At 35.9% G+C, this 19,613-nt stretch overlaps 1 protein-coding gene across 2 annotated transcripts; it reads right to left on the bottom strand.

Moving 5' to 3' along the window:
• Positions 1 to 2,231: 2,231 nt before the first annotated feature.
• LOC101893639 (protein late bloomer) lies at positions 2,232 to 19,216 on the bottom strand. Of its 2 annotated transcripts, none has more exons than XM_005181857.4 (5): positions 19,063 to 19,216; positions 3,016 to 3,183; positions 2,781 to 2,939; positions 2,496 to 2,693; positions 2,232 to 2,432 (listed from the first exon to the last, which is right to left on the bottom strand). In XM_005181857.4, exons 1-5 carry the CDS (start codon positions 19,120 to 19,122, stop codon positions 2,361 to 2,363), a joined length of 657 nt encoding a protein of 218 aa, XP_005181914.1. In that variant the 5' UTR covers positions 19,123 to 19,216; the 3' UTR covers positions 2,232 to 2,360. The 2 variants fall into 2 exon arrangements, with proteins under 2 accessions (XP_005181914.1, XP_005181913.1); XM_005181856.4 differs by lacking the exon at positions 19,063 to 19,216 and adding an exon at positions 5,477 to 5,616.
• Between the last annotated feature and the right edge of the window lie 397 nt (positions 19,217 to 19,613).

Consider the following 19,613-nt stretch of genomic DNA (forward strand, 5'->3'; position numbering starts at 1 on the left):
CTATATCTGTTACCCTACGCATATTTCCACATTTTCCAAAAAATGCACATATCTCATTTAAAGTACAGTACAGGAAGTAGTCGATATAGTCCAAATCTGTCACGTTGAAATACAGGGTGAGATGAATAAACTGCAACCAAATTCAAACTGCTGTCATTTCTAAGCCACCAGCTGTTAATATTAATCCAGTGACAGCTTAGTACATTGTTTACAAGCGTACAATAGCATTTTGGTGAGAATTTTCCAGAAAAAAAGTTATTTGTGATGGAATTCAAGTGTGAGAGTGATATCTTTATATTTGGCTGGAAAACCACAAGTGGCTATCGATAGAGCACTCCAGCATTTAAATGTGAATAAATCTGTTGTGTCTCGTACCATCGCTCGTTACCGTGATACTGGTAGCGTAGCCCGACGTCAAAGAAGTGGACGAAGTGGAAGAAAACAGCAAAATCAGCAGAAATGGTTCGAAAAGTAAAAAAGCGAACATATCGCAATATTCCATTCGGCAAATATTGAAAAATTAGCCATTGAAATTCCAAAAAGTGCAAATACTTACACCGCAACAGAAAGAAAATAGACTCAAAAGAGCTAAAGAGTTGCTTCCTTTGGCCGAAAGTGGTGACTGCCGAGTTTTGTTTTCTCCGATGAGAAAACATTCGTTGTCCAGAAGTTTGTAAACAAACAAAACGATCGTGTTTACTTGCCAAAGAGGTTAGCTGAAAATGTGCACCTTCGGTTGGCCACCAGAACTAAAGCGCCGGCCATGGTGATGGTGTGGGCCGCCATAACAGCCGATCGTCGCTCTCCGCTCGTATTAATCGATTGTATCATCAGAATAAATACCGACCATTATCGCGAAAATATTTTGGAGGGTGTATTAAAACCTTGGGCACGCAAACATTTTGGCCGCAGACCTTGGACATTCCAACAGGACTCAGCACCATCGCAATCAGCACGTGCCACCCAAGGAAGGTGAAAAAACAACGTTCCTCGCTTCATTTCCAGCGCACAATGGCCACCAAAATCTCCGGATTGTGTCTGAAATATTTTGAAAAACAAGTTTGGTACTAAAAAATACCAAATCATCACCTCAAGCAAGCGCTTCGCCGGGAGTGGGCCAAAATACCGCAGAGCAACATTCGGACAGCGTGTGACGGTTTCATTAGCCATTTGAAGGTCATATGTAATTTGTGCCAAAGGTGACCAAATCGAACAAATATAAACTTATTCTAAAATTTGATGCTATTTCCGAATTTTATTTTTCATTTAATAAAATTTTAAAATTATGGCGTTTGACTTTGTTGCAGTTTTTTTTTTATCTCGCCATGTATTTCCTCGAATATTGTTGTTACGGTGTGCATATTACAGCTATGGAGGATAAATTTAACAAATCGGATGATGAATATATATGAGTGCTATATCTATACTGATTTCCACAAAATTTGACATACTTGTTCCTAGGCTCAATTTGTACGTATGTGCCGAATTAAATCCAATTTGGCCTAATATTACACCTTTGGTGCCCAATTAAAAGCAAACCGGACGAAGATGTATATGGGAGCTGTATATATATGATGACCGATTATTTTCAATTTCAATAGAGTTCTTCCTTGAGCCAAAAAATGATTTCTACAAAATTTCATCTCGATCGAGAGCTGTACCTTGTTTTACAAAAATACATCAACAGACGGATAGACCTGAATAAATCAACTCAGAATGTGATTCTATGCAGATCATTAAAAGGAACTATGGGTCTACCTCGTCTCCTTCGCTATGTTACAAACAAATGCACAAAGACATAGTACCCTACCACAGTGTAGTGTGGGGTATAAAAACCGTTCATATACATAACTCATCGAGTACCCTATATATTCCAAACTTCGACCGTGATAATATTAATATCAGACGTAGGTCAGGAATTGACAAGGATTATTTTTGCTCATCGTTTCTCACATTGTATTATTTGATAGTTCACTTCACACATTGCAACACTTGAGCTTACATTAAATTTATAGTATAAATGGCATGTGTAGGTCCAATCTTCATGGTACGTCCCCCAAAATTATTATTAATGAATATATGGTCAAATGCAGAGATTTTATATTTGTCACGCCTACTTAAACTTTCTAACTTATTTTTGAATATTTGATAGATAGGACCATATAAAGCACTTTTCCCTCACCCGTAAATTAACAATATAATCGTTCATGGTTTAAAAACGAATCAGGCAATACATTTAAATCAACAATGTACGTGTGTATATTATATGATATAAAATATTTTGTGGAAAATAAATAAATAATAAATTCTTTTGAAATGCTGCAAAATAAAATCTCTTCCGTTTCGATTTGTTCTCCAAACTAATATCTAGATCTACGCTCTTGATTACGGAAAGTAATGGCCAAGATGCAAGCAGATACAAATGCTACAGCCTAAAAAAGAGACAGAAAAGATTATTAATTTTCTCGTTTTAATTTGAATTGAGGATAACTTGCCTCCACACTAAGAGTGGACCAGCTGAAAATGGTTATCCAGTGTTCGGCAGCTTCATAGACGGCAATTAACTTGTATAGACAGCCATCAGGATAAATAGCTGTGGTATTTCCAACATTTCCATTCGAGTAACAACTATCGGGTATGGTCAAATTGGCAGTGGTGTAATCGGTAGAGTTCATTTTACCACAGCAGGACAACTACAATGCAAAAACAACAACAAAATATGTGATTTCAATAGAGCAATTCGAAAAATAACAGCTGATCTCAACAAATGATCTACTTACAGTACTTTGAATTTGCGACATGGCATCGGTGCCATTCATCTGCAATTGCCAGGCCATGTCAATGTCCTTGCGAGCCTTTGTCTCGCCATCGATGTGTGAAATGTAACCGAAGTGCAGAATGGCATTGCCGGTTATCAAGAGCACCAAAAAGAAGGCATACTATCCAAAATACAGGTTGATGGCTCAATTAAATGCTCTCTGAAAACATCGATATCCTTGCAGAACAAATACTTACCGACCACGTCAAACAGATATTCTCACGAATTGCACCGCAGCAACCAAAGAAGGAAACCAAAAACACAATAGCACCTAAGACAATCCAAAAGATACAGAGCAGGCGACCCTCATCGGTGTAGTTGTTCAAGGCCAAGCAATTCACGACAATTGTGCCAATGCCCAAAAGCTGAAATGAGAATAAAAATTAGAATTCGTTGATTAAATGGATTTTAGGGAAATTATGGTGATCGGTTGGTTAGCACATGTCAGGTTATATTTACTTTGTCATTTCGATTGCAATACATTGCAATGCAAGATTATTGTGGTACCTCAGATCTAAAGTATTTTTTTTTTTATTTCCGACGCATTTTTCAAAGGAAGAGTATATTGAAAGGTGTACCATCCACCTACCATACATTTGGACCCAATCTACATACATTTGGAACCAAAGGACCCAATTTTGTGTCAGGGTACCTCTTGGATGGAATGGGTCAGATAGCGCTGCGCTTTTAAAAATTCGTATTATAACGGGACGTAAAGTATTTGGAAACCACTAGAGCTAGAACACCAAACGGTTTTTGAAAATTCGCGCTATAAGTGTACGCAAAGTACTAAAATGTACTAGATTTAGCACTATTTCGAATCATGTGAACGGCTAAAGCTAAAAACTTGAGATTCGGAATGGGAATCAAGTTTGAGGAGTAGAATCGATGTAAGGACTTAATTTTGGAAGTGTTTACTCATGTATACGAAAAGTACTAAAAGGTAGAAAATTTGGTATAATTTGAATTTGGGAGAAAGTATGGAGCTGGAATACCGAAAATTCAAATTAACATCACTGGATTGGGATATGGAGGAAGTTTTCCAAATTTGCACTTATGTGCACGAAAATTACTAAATGGTATTAAATTTTGTATCATTTCGATTTGGATGAACCTATAGAGTTGGAATTCTGAAATATAGGAATAAAAATACCATTGCATTCTAGGACTGAGGAATGTAAGTAGTTTTGGAAATTCGTACTTATTTGTACTAAATGGTACTAAATCTGGTACTATTTTAAATTTGGGAGAACCAATAGAGGTAGAATATAGATAGAATTCTGGAATTTGGTATAAAGGTCACTGTTGGTGTCTAGGGTGGTTTTGAACATGTGTAGTATAGCTGTATAAAAAGTATGGTAATGCATTTGTGATTGGGTCTTAGGATAGAACTCGAATAGTGAAATTTGATATGGAAGCCAGTGTTGGTATATAGTTTTGAGAGAAGCAGCTGAATTTGGGAATGCGTACTTTGATTGTTCGAAAATTACTAAAGGTTACTAAATTTGGTATTGAGTAAATGAATAGAGCTCTAATCTAGAAATATGACATTGAGGTCTCTCATGGAATCTGGTGTTGACATATTTGCGAAGTTTTGGAACTATTTACTATAATTGTTCGAAAAGTACTAATGGATCACTGTTTGTGTCTAGGATGGTGAGGTAAGAATTGTTTTGAATATGCGTACTAAATGTTATTGTATTTGTTACTCGGATAGAGCTGAGATTAAGTTCATTGTTGGTTATTTGGGTTTACATATGGAGACATTGAAATAGTTTTGAACAGAAAAATTGGATGTGGGTCCAATCCGCAATGGTTTGATTACTAACCTCGATCAACTTTAAAATTAAAGATTTTGAAGACTTTTTGGTGTTAAAGGTAAGAATGTTCTTATTATTCTTAGCAATTTAAATAATGATTTATAAAACTTTGAAAGTTTGAAAATTAAATATGATGTTTGAAGTTTTGATTAAAAAATTGTATCAAAAAGAAAAAAATAAGCATTTGAAGTACTAAAAAGCCTAACACGAACTCTCGAAACGAATCTAAATTTTAAGGTGGACTTTTAGCAGGCACTTACTAGTATAGTAGCGGGCACTTACTAGTATGGTATATATTCTTGCTAATAACTATCATATGGATTTCCCAGATGGCTAAAATGTTGGTCATTCTCACATTAAGTTTGAAATTATTTATGTGTAAAATGGCCCCCATATTTCAACGGAATTGTTTGAAGATTGGGCCCAACGTTCTCTAGCAAAAAAGATGCTATATAGGGCCATGATACCTGATTGTGATCAGAAAAATTACTATTCAGATCCATGTTTTGGTATAGACCCCACATAACGGAAACTCAAGATTTAAATATTTCCTCGAGCTGCTTGGGTACCAGAAATTGTACCTCACTTTCTGCGTCTGTGTCCTGGTGTTATTTCGCTAAGATCGTCATTTCCCCATCTTTACGCGTCCCGAAGATAGTAGTAATCTAAATAGACTCACGTTTAAGTCTCAGTAGCATTCTTTATACTTTAAGACCATTGGACAAGTCGCAGGTCCAATAAGTGACAAACTTTATAATCCATCGAAAATACTGTGCACTACTTAATTAAATTTACATTTCACTATGAATCACAATAAAACTTTCAAACCGCTATTTACCGAAGAATTGTGATATCGCATATGTGGCTGGGGTACAACTTTTCTTTTGGGTGCTACATAAATTTCGCCGTAACTCCATAGCTCCATATATTTGAGTTGATTTATGTATTTTTAAGAAACCCAAAATTTCTTTTTTGTACAATACTTTTAATTTTTTTTTTTTCACTCCACAACTAAATAATTTACTTTAGAGATTTAGACTTGTTGCGATGAATTGTCGGATGAATATTGAGTTCATATTTATAAGTGCAACGATCTAAATCCTTCGAATTGCCAATGAATTCTGATTCAATATTTATCAAATGCATGGATAGACATAGATAGCTACACTATCCGTCTGTCGCAATTGGATATAGACTTTAGATACAACTGTGAACTTTGAGCCAAACAATTGGCTTTGAAGTTTGCCGACATTATATTTCAATTAAAGCGAATTTGCCAAATTTGTTGAGGTTGGTTTGGTAACAAACAAAATATTTTTGACCAATATTTCAAAATTTATGACGCAAGTTCAAAGTTCTTAAGGATGGTACCGTTATCGCCGTGCTCAACTGAGAATATTGGTCTTATCTTTCAGTAATTATTTTCGATACTGTATCCATTTAGGTTAAATATAAATACGTATTTTGGGTTAGCCAATACAAATATCCAATCAATTTACTGTATTGAGCAACTTATGTTCAAAAAACATTATCTCTATATTCAGTTTAATTAAAATAACACAACTTAAGATAGATTATCCAAACTTAACTGGTTCATGTGCATTCTTTGATTTGGCTCATAGAAATAAGAGATAATCCAAACACTTTTCAATTGGGTACAGCTGAACTGACTTTTATAGTTCGGTAAATGCATAAGACACACCACGATCGAAAAAATCATTTCAGCGAAAATTCTCGGTGGTTGGAAACGGGTTTTGACAGGAGATTTCCTATCCTCAAAGAATTGACAAGATGTCTCGAAAAACTCACAACACAGCACAATATGTTCGAATGCACCCATTCCAATTTATTTTTAAAAGCATCTAATTACATATCCATTGAGTGGATGCAATATGAAATTGTAACAAGTAAAAAAGCAGTAAGTTCGGCAGATGGGAACTTTGAATACACTTCACCATATGGAATGAATTTGGAAATTTTCAATAAAAAAAAAACAAAAAATCTGTTAAAATCTTAAAAATGCCGAATACAGGGTAAAATAAAAAACTGCAACAAAGTCAAACGCCATAAATTTTACATTTTTTTAATTTCATTTTAGAATAGGTTTAGATTTGTTCGAATTAGTCAACATTGGTACGAATTATGACCTTCAAACGGCCATGAAACCGTCACACGCTGCCCGAATATTGCTCTCCGATATTTTCGCCCATTCCCGGCGAAGCGCTTGCTTGAGGTGATCGACACATTCGTATATTTTAGTGCCATTCTTGCTTTCCAAAATACTCCAGACACAATAGTCCAACGGATTGGTATCCGGAGATTTTGGTGGAAATAAAGCCAGGAACCTTATTTTGTAACCATTCTTGGGTGGCGCATGTCCAAGGCCTGCGGAGGAATGTCCAAGGTCTGCGGCCAAATGTTTGCGTGCCCAAGGCTTTAATACACCCTCCAGAATATTTTCGCGATAATATTCGGCATTTATTCTAATCGGTCAATTAATACGAGCGCAGAGCGACCATCGGCTGTGATGGTGGCTTACACCATCACTATGGCCGGCGCTTGAGTTCTGGTGGTCAAGCAAAGGTGCACATTTTCAGATGACCTCTTTGGCAAGTAAACACGATCATTTTGTTTGTTTACAAACTGCTGGACATCGAATGTTTTCTCATCGGAGAAACCCAAATTCGGCAGTTCACCACTTTCGGCCTTTTCGAACCATTTCTGCTGATGTTGCTGTTTTATTCCGTCCACTTCCTTGACGTCGGGCTACGCTACCAGTATCACGGTAACGAGCGATGGTATGAAACACAAAAGATTTATTTACATTTAAGTGCTCTTACTTGTGGTTTTCCAGCCAAATATAAAGAAATCACACTATCACGCTTGAACTCCATCACGAAGAACTTTTTTTTCATGGTAGAATCAGGGAGGTTAAGCCATGCAATCACATGTTTACATTTATTTTCAAAGATTATTCATTTGACAGCATCTCATTGTCAAAATTTGTATTTATAAATTCATTGTGGATACACAAATCAGAGGTGGGAACTCGTTTTTATGTAATGAAATGTGACAAGGTAAATTACAGAAAATGCAGAGATGAGAAGGCTTTTTATACCCTACAACACTTTGTGTTGGGGGTATTATAAGTTTGATTGGGCCAAAAATTATGTAACACCTCGAAATATTGATTTCCCACATAGGAAAGTATATATGGATCTTCCTATATCGCCGAGCTGAGTCGATCTAGCTATGTATGTCCGTCTGTCCGTCTGTCCATGTTAATTTGTAATCACTCTACAGGTCGCAATTATGGCCCGATCTTCACGAAATTTAGAATGGAGGTGGGGATAAGGTCAGAATAGAACCCTATTTCATTTGGAGATGATCGCACAATATTTAGGGGTCGAAATGGACCAAAAACTGAAAAATCATGATTTTGCAGTTGCTCTACAGGTCGCAATTATGGACCAATCGACGCGGAAATTAGCATGGGGCTAAATCTTCGGGCTGGGCAGAAGCCTTCCAATTTTGATGGTCATGGGGTAATATTTGGTGGTTGAAAAAGACTATAATATTTGTGATAAATAAAAGTCACATTTCCATAATACCGCGAATATTTTTAGTCCCGGCGAAATCATAAATAGACGAACAGGTCAATTCTGACAGTTACGTTGATGCCGATAGTAAATATATCGGATATGTATAGCGAAATATATACAATGTGTATATGCAAAGAAAAGGAATGTTAGATGGAATGCTTATATCTCAAGAATGGCTGGACCGATTTTGACAAATTTTGTCAATTCAGAATGCCCTCTTGACATGAAAGTATAAAATCTAAAACATCGCATAAAAATAAGTCAAAAATGATCTTAATATAGATTTTTTAATATTTTGTGACATTTTTTTATTTTTTCATATTTTTTATCGCATGCGATTTTTTCAATTTGACTTATAATATTAAGGTGTACATTTTGTAATATTTTTCCACCTTACAACACAGGTTTGGGATATTATATAAAGATTGCAATTACCGTCCAATTCTCAAGAAAAGGGTGGGTTAGGCTCAATATATATAGGGGTTGAAATGAACCAACAACTAAAAATGTTCCTGATTTTGCAGCCGTTATAAAGGTCATAAAGAGAGTTTAGGACAGAGTGTAGAATGGACCACTACTTTTGTCTGAAAAATACCAACATTACTTACAGGCGATAGCCGAAATACACAAAATGCGAACTTCTGCCTTTTTTTGCTGATTTCTTTGACGAATATAGCCAAATATCGTAGACAAGAAGATCGTATAGAAGAGTCTAAATTTGGAGAAACAGAGGAGCCTCTTGCTTTTGGAGATGATCGCAAAATACGACGGAGTGCGTAAATATTGCGCAAATGTCCCTGGTCAAAATGCTAAGGGTAATATCTGGGCAGTGCTCCGTCACATAATTTCAAAAGCGAAATCTTCCAAAATGGATTTGGACATTAGGGGGCTTCTAACATATTGTAGTGTTGTAGGGTATCACATGGTCGGCCCCGCACGACTATAGCCTTTGCTTACTTGTTTGAAATGACTTTACCTTCTTAATTTTACCATGTTTTTTTTTTTTGGAAATTTCTCATCAAAATGCTTTTGTGTGCTTGTAAACAATATAATGCGCTGTCACTGGAATAATTTTAACAACTGTCGGACGAGCGGCTTAGAAATGACAGCAGTCTGAAGTTTGTTGCAGTTTTTTCAGCTCACCCTGTGTATCCAATATCATTGTTATATACAGCTCTAAGAAAAATTAATATAAAATCGGATGAAACACATTTGTGGTAGCCATAGATATATCTGAACCGATTTTCATTTTTTAAAATTAATATACTTTCTACTAGGCTGGGTTCGCTCGTTTGGTTCTAAATGCTTCCAATCTGAGCTGGTATTTATTTACACATTCAGTGTTCCTTAAACATGAAATCGAAGATGATATAATTGGGGACCATATTCTTCTTCCTTTGGTCAAATAAAAAGGCTCTCCAAGTCTGCATTACCGGTGGGATCATTCTATTTAAATTACAAAGCAAAAGAACTTTATTTGCCCATTACGAAGTAATCAGTAACGTACATAGTATGCACGGCCGATAATAAAGTGTGAGTTTAAAGAAAACTTCTTGATGAAGATATGAGACATGAAACTACCCTTAATAATCGTAATAGTGGGTCAGTGTGTTTAATCATAAGGTTGCGAGTTGGATACCATCAGCAGATGAAGTAAATAGGAAGGTTGCGGTAGAACATAATAGGCCTACTGGACTTAAAACAGGCTTGGCAAATATCCATCCTGCAACACAGCAATACTCATCATCCTCACTATGGTAACTTGCTTTGTGCATCCGCATTACCAAAATACGCAAGGTCCACATATTCAACCCATCCAAATAAAATCAAGAAAAACTTTCAAAAATATTTAATTCTTCCAAATGTATTTTTTTTTAAATCCAATGCCGCTGTGTGGTAAGTGTATTATGTCTTTGTGCATTTGTTTGTAACATGGAGAAGGAGGTGAGGAGGAGTTACTTTTGAGGTTCAAAAGCCATAATTTTTACATTTTTATACCCTACACCACATAGTGGTAAGGGTATTATGTCTTTGTGCATTTGTTTGTAACATGGAGAAGGAAACGAGATAGACCCATAGTTACTTTTGAGAACCTTCATAGAATCACTTTCTGAGTCGATTTATGCATGTCAGTCCGTCTGTCCGTCCGTCCGTCCGTCCGTCCGTCCGTCCGTCCGTCTGTCCATGTATTCTTGTGAACAAAATGCAGGTCGCATTTATTATCCGATTGAGATGAAATTTTCCAAACAATATTTTTTTGGCCCAAGGACGAACCCTATTGAAATTGGTGAGAATCGGATCAAATTTAGATATAGCTACCATATATATCTTCATCCGATTTCGGGTTAAATGAGCACCAAATGTCCACTATCAGTCCAAATTACCTGAATTTTGGCACACCCAACCGAGTTCGGCCTAGAAGCAAGTATATCAAATTTGGAGAAAATCGGTTCAGATATAGCTATAGCTCCCATATATATCTTTCATCCGATTTGATCTTTAAGTCCCTCACATTCCTACTATGCACTCCATAACCGTGATATTTGGTACCAGGTATTAGATGGAGCACAGAAATAGCTGTTTTAAATTTTATCGAAATCGGTTCAGATTTGGATATAGCTCCCATATATATCTTCATCCGATTTCGGGTTAATTGACCACCAAATGGTCAATATCAACCCAAATGGCCCGAATTTTGGCACATGTGACCGAGATTAGCCTTAAAGCAAATACAACAAATTTGGAGAAAATCGGTTCAGATATAGCTATAGCTTCCATATATATGTTTTATCCGATTTGGTGTTTAAGCCTTTCACATTCGTAATATGCACTCCACAAGAATGATATTTGGTACCAGATATAAGATACAGCCCAGAAATAGCTGTTTGTAATTTTATCGAAATCGGTTCAGATTTGGATATAGCTCCCATATATATCTTCATCCGATTTCGGGTTAATTGTGCACCAAATGGCCAATATAAATCCAAATGGACTAAATTTTAGTACATCGGACCAAATTCAGCCTAGATGCAAGTATATCGAATTTAGTGAAAATCGGTTCAGATATAGATATAGCAACCATATATATGTTTCATCCGATTTAGTGTTTTAGTCCCATACATTCGTAATATTCACTCCACAACCGTGATATTTGGTACCAGGTATTAGATGGAGCACAGGAATAGCTGTTTTAAATTTTATCGAAATCGGTTCAGATTTAGATATAGCTCCCATATATATATTCATCCCATTTCGGGTTAAATGTGCACCAAATGTCCACTATCAGTCCAAATTACCTGAATTTTGGCACACCCAACCGAGTTCGGCCTAGAAGCAAGTATATCAAATTTGGAGAAAATCGGTTCAGATATAGCTATAGCTCCCATATATATCTTTCATCCGATTTGATCTTTAAGTCCCTCACATTCCTACTATGCACTCCATAACCGTGATATTTGGTACCAGGTATTAGATGGAGCACAGAAATAGCTGTTTTAAATTTTATCGAAATCGGTTCAGATTTGGATATAGCTCCCATATATACCTTCATCCGATTTCGGGTTAAATGTGCACTAAATGGTCAATATCAGCCCAAATCACCTGAATTTTCGTACATAAGACCGAATTCAGTCTAGAAGCTAATACGTAAAATTTGGAGAAACCCGGTTCAGAGATACCTATAGTTCGTAAAATGCACGATAGAATTAGATAGATTTTGATTTTGTACCAAATATCTCATAGAGCTCTGAAATGCCCTGTATAAACCTTTTTACGAGAGCTCTACTAAATATGCATAGTGGTGTAGGGTATCATATAGTCGGCCCCGCCCGACTTTTGAGCTTTCCTTACTGGTTTTAATTAAGGCAATACATTTCGGAAATAGCATCAAATTTTAGAATAACTTAAATTTGTTCGAATTGGTCACCTTAGGCACGAATTATGGCCTTCAAACGGACAATACGCTGTCCGAATGTTGCTCTCCGGTATTTTGGTCAATTCCGGGCGAAGCGCTTGCTTGAGGTGGTCGACACTTTGGTTTTTTTAGTGCCATCCTTGCTTTCCAAAATACTCCAATCACAATAGTCCAACAGATTGGTATCCGGAGATTTTTGAGGCCATAGTGCGCAGGAAATGAAGCGAGGAACCTCATTTTGTAGCCATTCTTCGGGGGCGCTGAGTGTGATGGTGCTGAGTCTGTTGGAATGTCCAAGGTCTGCGGCCAAAATGTTTCAGCTGACCTCTTTGGCAAGTAAACACGATCATTTTATTTGTTTAAAACTCCTGGACATCGGAGAAAATCAAACTCGACAGTTCACCACTTTCGGCCAAGCGAAGCAACTCTGTAGCTCTGTTGAGTCTATTTTTTCTTTCTGTTGCGGTGTAAGTTGTTGCACTTTTTGGAATTTCAAAAGCTTTACCCCGAGCGATATTTTCAGCTCACGAGCCATTTTTGGCCACTGCGACAAGGGTTTCGATCAAGTCGTTTCCTTACTTTTCGAACCATTTCTGCTGATGTTGCTGTTTTCTTCCGTCGACTTCCTTGACGTCGGTCTACGCTACCAGTATCACGGTAAGGAACGATGGTACGAGACACAAACGATTTATTCACATTTAAATGCTGGTGTGCCCCAACGATAGCCAATTGTGGTTTTCAAGCCAACTATAAAGAAATCTCACTATCACGCTTGAATTCCATCGCGAATAACTTTTTTTTTCTGGAAAATTCTCACCAAAATGCTTTTGTACGTTTGTAAACTATAATAATGAAATAATAAATACACCTAAGTCTGTTTTTACACGGTCTTTTTGTACACGGTTTTGATATAACACGGTTTGAAAATTGAATATTTTTAATTTTTTACACGATTTTATTCCATTTAGCACGATTTTAAATTTTATGTACTTAAATTTTTTTGTCAAATTTTATTTTTTGCGAAGTATGTTCATATCACAAAAAAGTATTTATGAAAGAAAAAAGTCTGAAACCATCGATAGTATCGATAGTTATTCTATTTTCTTTTATTTTATTTGTTACCTTAAAAATTGAATAACCTATTCTTTTCGTTCACAACATAGTTTTTTAGTTCCTGAACTTGCCATACATTTAATTTATATTACTTTAAAGATTAGAGTGCATATCTTTTTATCATTAATTACTATGCTTGTGAAAATAAGCATTATATATTTGATTTAATAAAATAAACATGAATTCTTGTTCTTAAAAATTCTTGTTTTTCACTAATTTTAATAGGTTTTAGAGATTAGGAACAAATCACTCATTTTTGTATAAGATCAATGTCTTTTTTTACAAGGTTTTTTTACACGGCTTCTTCTGGAACCAATCTACCGTGTAAAAACAGACTTAGGTGTAATTTTAACAGCTGTCGGACGAGTGGCTTAGAAATGACAGCAGTTAGAAGTTGGTTGCAGTTTTTTCATGTCACCCTGTATATCTGTTGGGTAAATCGACTACCACTTTCTACCTTACCAACATTTGGCTTTGGAGCAGTTGTAGTTTGCTATAGAGTGCATGATATCCCTTGGAGACGGAATATATTAAACAAGTAAAAAAGCTGTAAGTTCGGCCGGGCCGAACTTTTAATACCCTCCACCATTTGGTACAAATTTGGCAATTTCCAAAAAAAATAAAATAAATAAATAAATAAAATAAAAAAAAATCCTTTAAAAATTCTGTTAAAATCTTAAAAATACCGAATGTCTATACGACGACGTATACCTGCATAGGCAACTTTTGTCATAAGTTATTACAACATTTAAATGCGAAACTTGAAGAAAAATTTGTTTATAATGTAGCTAAAATCATCAAATCATCTGTGGACCTGCACAGACAATTTTCTGGCATGGGCTGAAGTATCCATTACGAACTTCAAATGCGAAATTTAAAACAATCCCGGTAAATAATGTCGCTAAAATCATCAAAATACCGAATATCGGGGGGTACGGTATATGGGGCCTATACGAAGACGTGGACCTACATGGTCCATTTTCTGTTTTCTGCTGCAGTATCTATTACGAACTTCAAATACCAAATTTGGAACGGTTCCGTTAAATAATGTCGCTAAAATCATCAAAATACCGAATATCGGGGGGTACGGTATATGGGCGCTATACGAAGACGTGGACCTACATGGCCCATTTTCTGTTTTCTGCTGCAGTATCTGTTACGAACTTCAAATACCAAATTTGGAACGGTTCCGTTAAATAATGTCACTAAAATCATCAAAATACCGAATATCGGGGGGTACCGTTATATGGGGGCTATACGAAGACGTGGACCTGCACAGATAATTTTCTGTCTTAGGCTATAGTATCCATTACGAACTTCAAATGCCAAATTTGAAACAATTCCGGTGAATAACGTCGCTAAAATCATCAAAATACCGAATATCGAGAGGTACCGTTATATGGGGGCTATATGAAAACTTGGACCTACATGACCCATTTAGGAACTTACCTGCCTACTGGCAAAATAAACATGTGTGCAAAACTTTAGCCTTCTATCTCAATTTGTTCGAAAGATAGCGTGATTACAACAGACAGACAGACAGACGGACATGGCTAAATCGTCTTAGAATTTTACGCTGATCAAGAATATATATACTTTGTTGGGTCTGACGTGAGTATTTCGAGGAGTTACAAACGGAATGACAAAATTAATATACCCTCCATAGTATGGTGGAGGGTATAAAAATATATATATCGGAGCCGCGTTGCACAAAATGTAAACGTATGTCCCGAAATTCACTCCATTTGGGCTAATATTAGCCATTATTTCCACAATAAACCTGAAATCGGATTAAGGATATATGTGGGGCTGTATTCAAATCTAAGCCGATCTCGATAGAATGTGGCAAATGTATTTCCGAGCTCTATAAGATATCAGGTACCAAATATCATTGTTGTCGAGTGCATATTACAAATGTGAAGCACTTAAACACTAAATCTGATGAAACATATATATGGGAGCTATAGTTATATCTTAACCAATTTTCTCCAAATTCGATGTACTTGCTTCTAGACTGAATTCGGTCGGATGTACCAAAATTCAGGACTTTTGGACTTATATTGGCCATTTGGTGCACAATTAACTCGAAATCGGTTGGAGATATATGGGAGCTATATCCAAATCTGATCCGATTATCACCAATTTCAACAGGTTTCGTCCTTGAGTCAAACAAGTATTGTCTGCAAAATCAATCGGATAATAAATGCAACCTATATTTTGTTCGCAAGAAAACATTGACGAACGGACGGACTGGCATGCATAAATCGACTCAGAAAATGTTTCTATGAAGATCATCAAACGTAACTATGGGTCTATCTCGCTCTAGTGGATGTAAAGAGAAAATATTTGCATTCTTTGATAACCCTAATTTGCAAATACTTTTCAGTGGCATGAATCATTATGCGCTCAATATTGAGTATCAGTGTTTATTTATATATTTGAAAAAAAAAATGATAAGAAAATATTTTCTTTGATCCATTAGTATTCAGATTATCATTAAAATGTATTTTCTCAAAACACTTAAAATATTTGACGTCACAAATGACCTAAATGACGTCATAAGTGATACACCCTTTGCAAAATCCAAAAATTGCTGCATTTTTTTGAATGTGCCAATATTGGAGTTACCCACAATAGTCAATAGGCTTAATGTCACACTTGCCAATATCAATTATGGTAATGTTTCAAATCAATATGCATATATATCCCTTATCAAAACGTGTACTACAATTATGTACTTTAAATCGATAAGTACACAATAATGAAATTGTTCATTGGATATTTTTAATTTTATAATGACTCATGTCATCGAATGTTATTGAGTTGATTCCCTGTTATTTAGAATTTAGAACATTAGGCAAAAAAAAAATTTTTAGATCGTGGACACATTGCGGCATTTTCTTTGTATTTTGATTCATGCTATGCGATTCTCATTTCCTGCAATAATGACGAAACATGAAATTATGTGTGATTATTATTCTTTGCAAATTAGAGTTATTTGTCATAACACCCAATGGATGTACATAATTTCCAAATCATTATCACAAACACTATCAAACATGCTAACTATTTTGTTCTAAAATTAAATGAAACAACGAGTGAAAGCCTACAAGTCGTGCGACGCGACTTTATACCATGCACCCCTTTTAGTAGACAAATAAAAGTTTTTATGGGGAACTAGATATATATATCTCAGCTCAGAAATACCTTTGCTAAATTTTATCGAGATCGGTTCAGATTTGGATATAGCTCCCACATATATTTTTATCCGATTTCAAATTAATTGTGCACCAAATGGGCAATACAAGTCCGGATTTAAAAGATACAAATGCTTCGGCATATTTAGTCCTTTGAACTTTAAATTATAATTATAATCATAGCGTGTATGATGGAATTCTCCCATAAAGACTTTTATTTGTTATGCGGAGCTCCACTAAATTAGCAAAGTGGTGTAAGGTATCATAAAGTCGGCCCCGCCCGGCTTTAAGACTTTCTTTACTGGTTTATTATTGTAATTAAAATTGATTGAGACTCTATGTTAACAGCTACACTCGATTTTCAAAAAATTTTGGGGGACCCTATATATCTTAATCCGATTTTTATCCGATTATTGGGAACCAAATTTGTATTATCAGCCCAAAAAGATGGATTTTTAATTTATCGATCAACTCTTTGTGGTACCTGCCTATAAAAAGCGACTTTTTATTAACATTTTTCAATAAAATTGAAAAGGAAATGTTAGATTTTCATTATTTTTTTAATTTTATTAGATGAAGTGGAATGCTTGGTTCCCCTATATCTGGTACCTGACGCATTTTACGTCCCTTTCCGCAAATAAAAGGACATTGGCTGACGTATTCTTTTTAACTACTTTTACCTTCATTGGATTTTTCCTGCTTCGTAGATTGTCATTTAATTAATTTCTACAACAAATATTTATCTCTAAAAAATATAGCGGATTGTTTACCATCCTTAAGGCCATTTGAGATTGTGTACACCTAAACCGTTGCATATTAATTTCATTGCTTTAATAATTCGCGTAAAAAGTATGCCAGATAAATTCTTAGTTAAATCCGAAGAACAATATGACAATTTCGAGAAAATCCGTGTACCGTTGAGGCACAAATAAACTTAAGGTTTGGGTACATAACCAGCTTGAGGTCTTCGCATGGCATATTTTGTGACATATCATAAAGGGATGCTAGAGCATCGAAGTCAGCCGCGCTTTTCCTTATAAATTGACGTTAATATACCTAGCTATGATGACAAGCAGCTAATGTGCATGCACCTTTACAAACAAACTGTCCTTATTGATAGACGCCGCGAAAAATCTCTTCTTATGGTTTTGAAGGTTTCTGCCAAGGAGGACAAGAGAATTTAAACAAACGTGTACGGAAGACGAAACATTGTTGATTCCACTTGACTTTGACGTTGTAGAATTATCTTACTATAAATGTATCTGCCGAATATTCGCCTCATTATTACTTAGCTTAAATTAACTCAATAAAATATTTTCAAAGATGATGTTACGAACGTTTTAAGATATTGAAATTAAAATTATTCCTTAGAGCACCCCAGCATTTTAATTTTAATATGAAGGCATTTTTTGTGTCTCGTACCATCGCTGTGATACTGGTAGCGTAGCCCGACATCAAGGAAGTGGACGGAAGAAAACAGCAACATCAGCAGGAATTGTTCGAAAAGTAAAGAAGCGACTTGTCGCAGTGGCCGAAAAATAGCTGATGAGATGAACATATCGCAACATTTCATTCGGCAAATATTGAAAAATGAGCTAGGAGAAAAGCCATTGAAATTCCAAAAAGTGTAAGAACTTACACCGCAACAGAAAGATAATAGACTCAAAAGAGGTAAAGAGTTGCTTCTCTTGGCCGAAAGTAGTGAACTGCCGAATTTGGTTTTCTACGATGAGAAAACATTCGTTGTCCAGTAGTTTGTAAACAAACAAAATGATCGTGTCTACTTGCCAAAGAGGTCAGCTGAAAATGTGGACCTTCGGTTGTCCACCAGAAATCAAACGCCGGCCATGATATGGTGCGGGCCGCCATAACAGCTGATGGTCGCCCCCGCTCGTCTTAAATTAAAGCCTTGGCCACTCAAATATTTTGGCCGCAGACCTTGGACATTCCAACAGGACTCAGCACCCGTCACCCAAGAATGGTTACAAAATTAGGTTCCTCGCTTCATTTCCAGCGCACAATGGCCACCAAAATCGCCAGATACCAATCCGTTGGAATATTGTGTCTGGAGTATTTTGGAAAGCAAGGTTGGCACTAAAAAATACCAAAGTGTCGATCACCTCTAGTAAGCGCTTCGCCGGGAATAGGCCAAAATACCGCAGAACAACATTCAAGCAGCGTGTGACGATTTCATTGGCCGTTTGAAGGCCATAAGTCGTGTCTAAGGTGACCAATTCCAACAAATCTAAACTTATTCCGAAATTTGATGCTTTTACCGACATTTTTTGCTTTCATTCAATAAAATTGAAAAAAAAAGAAAAAACGTAAAAATTATGGCGTTTGACTTTGTTGCAGTTTTTTATCTCACCCTGTATGTGTATATATTTTTCCCCTAATATTAATTATGGTTCACAAATTCTAAACTTATATTTCATTCAAATAATTCCATTATAATGATCGTTTTTACTCATATCAGGCCATTTTTATTTACCAGAATGTTTCAGACATTTAAATATAATTTGAATAACATTTAATTATAACGTTTCACACACAGACACACATACATCACCCGCTGCAAAAGGATGTCATCCCAACTTACCGCACATAGCGTATTGAATAAAAATACGGTATATTTTATTGTCACTGTAGCACAACCCATTCTCGTAAATTCTTTCTTTCGTTTCAATTGAATGGTCACTTCAATCCGTCTGTATGTATCCTCGTTAAGCGTTTCTAATCAACTAATTGGCCAAAAATGTATTCAAATGCTTTAAACTCATTTCTTGTTTTGTTATTCCATTTAGATTTTCCTATTAAACTGTTAACCTTTATTTATAGTATTATTTGCCGTATGATAACGTATCTCACCAATAACAATAACAAAAACCAATCAGCATACCTTGACGTTTTAGATTTTCATAATAAAAACAACAAAAGCCTAACAGAATTTAATCAAAAGCGTAAAGGCTCCAATTTGTCGAAATTTCGGGCTATAATCAGTGACCAACTTACCGCGCCTACTACGCTGGAGAGGGTGACCGCATATTTGACTGTCGCTAACTCACAACCCATGCTGCTGGCGGATGCGTTCTCTTCTACTCTTTACGGTTATTGTCACTTTGAAACTGATGTGAAAATTGAAACAGAGAT

The sequence above is a fragment of the Musca domestica genome, unplaced genomic scaffold (genome assembly GCF_030504385.1).
Source record: "Musca domestica strain aabys unplaced genomic scaffold, Musca_domestica.polishedcontigs.V.1.1 10, whole genome shotgun sequence".
Classification (NCBI taxonomy): Eukaryota; Metazoa; Arthropoda; class Insecta; order Diptera; family Muscidae; genus Musca; species Musca domestica.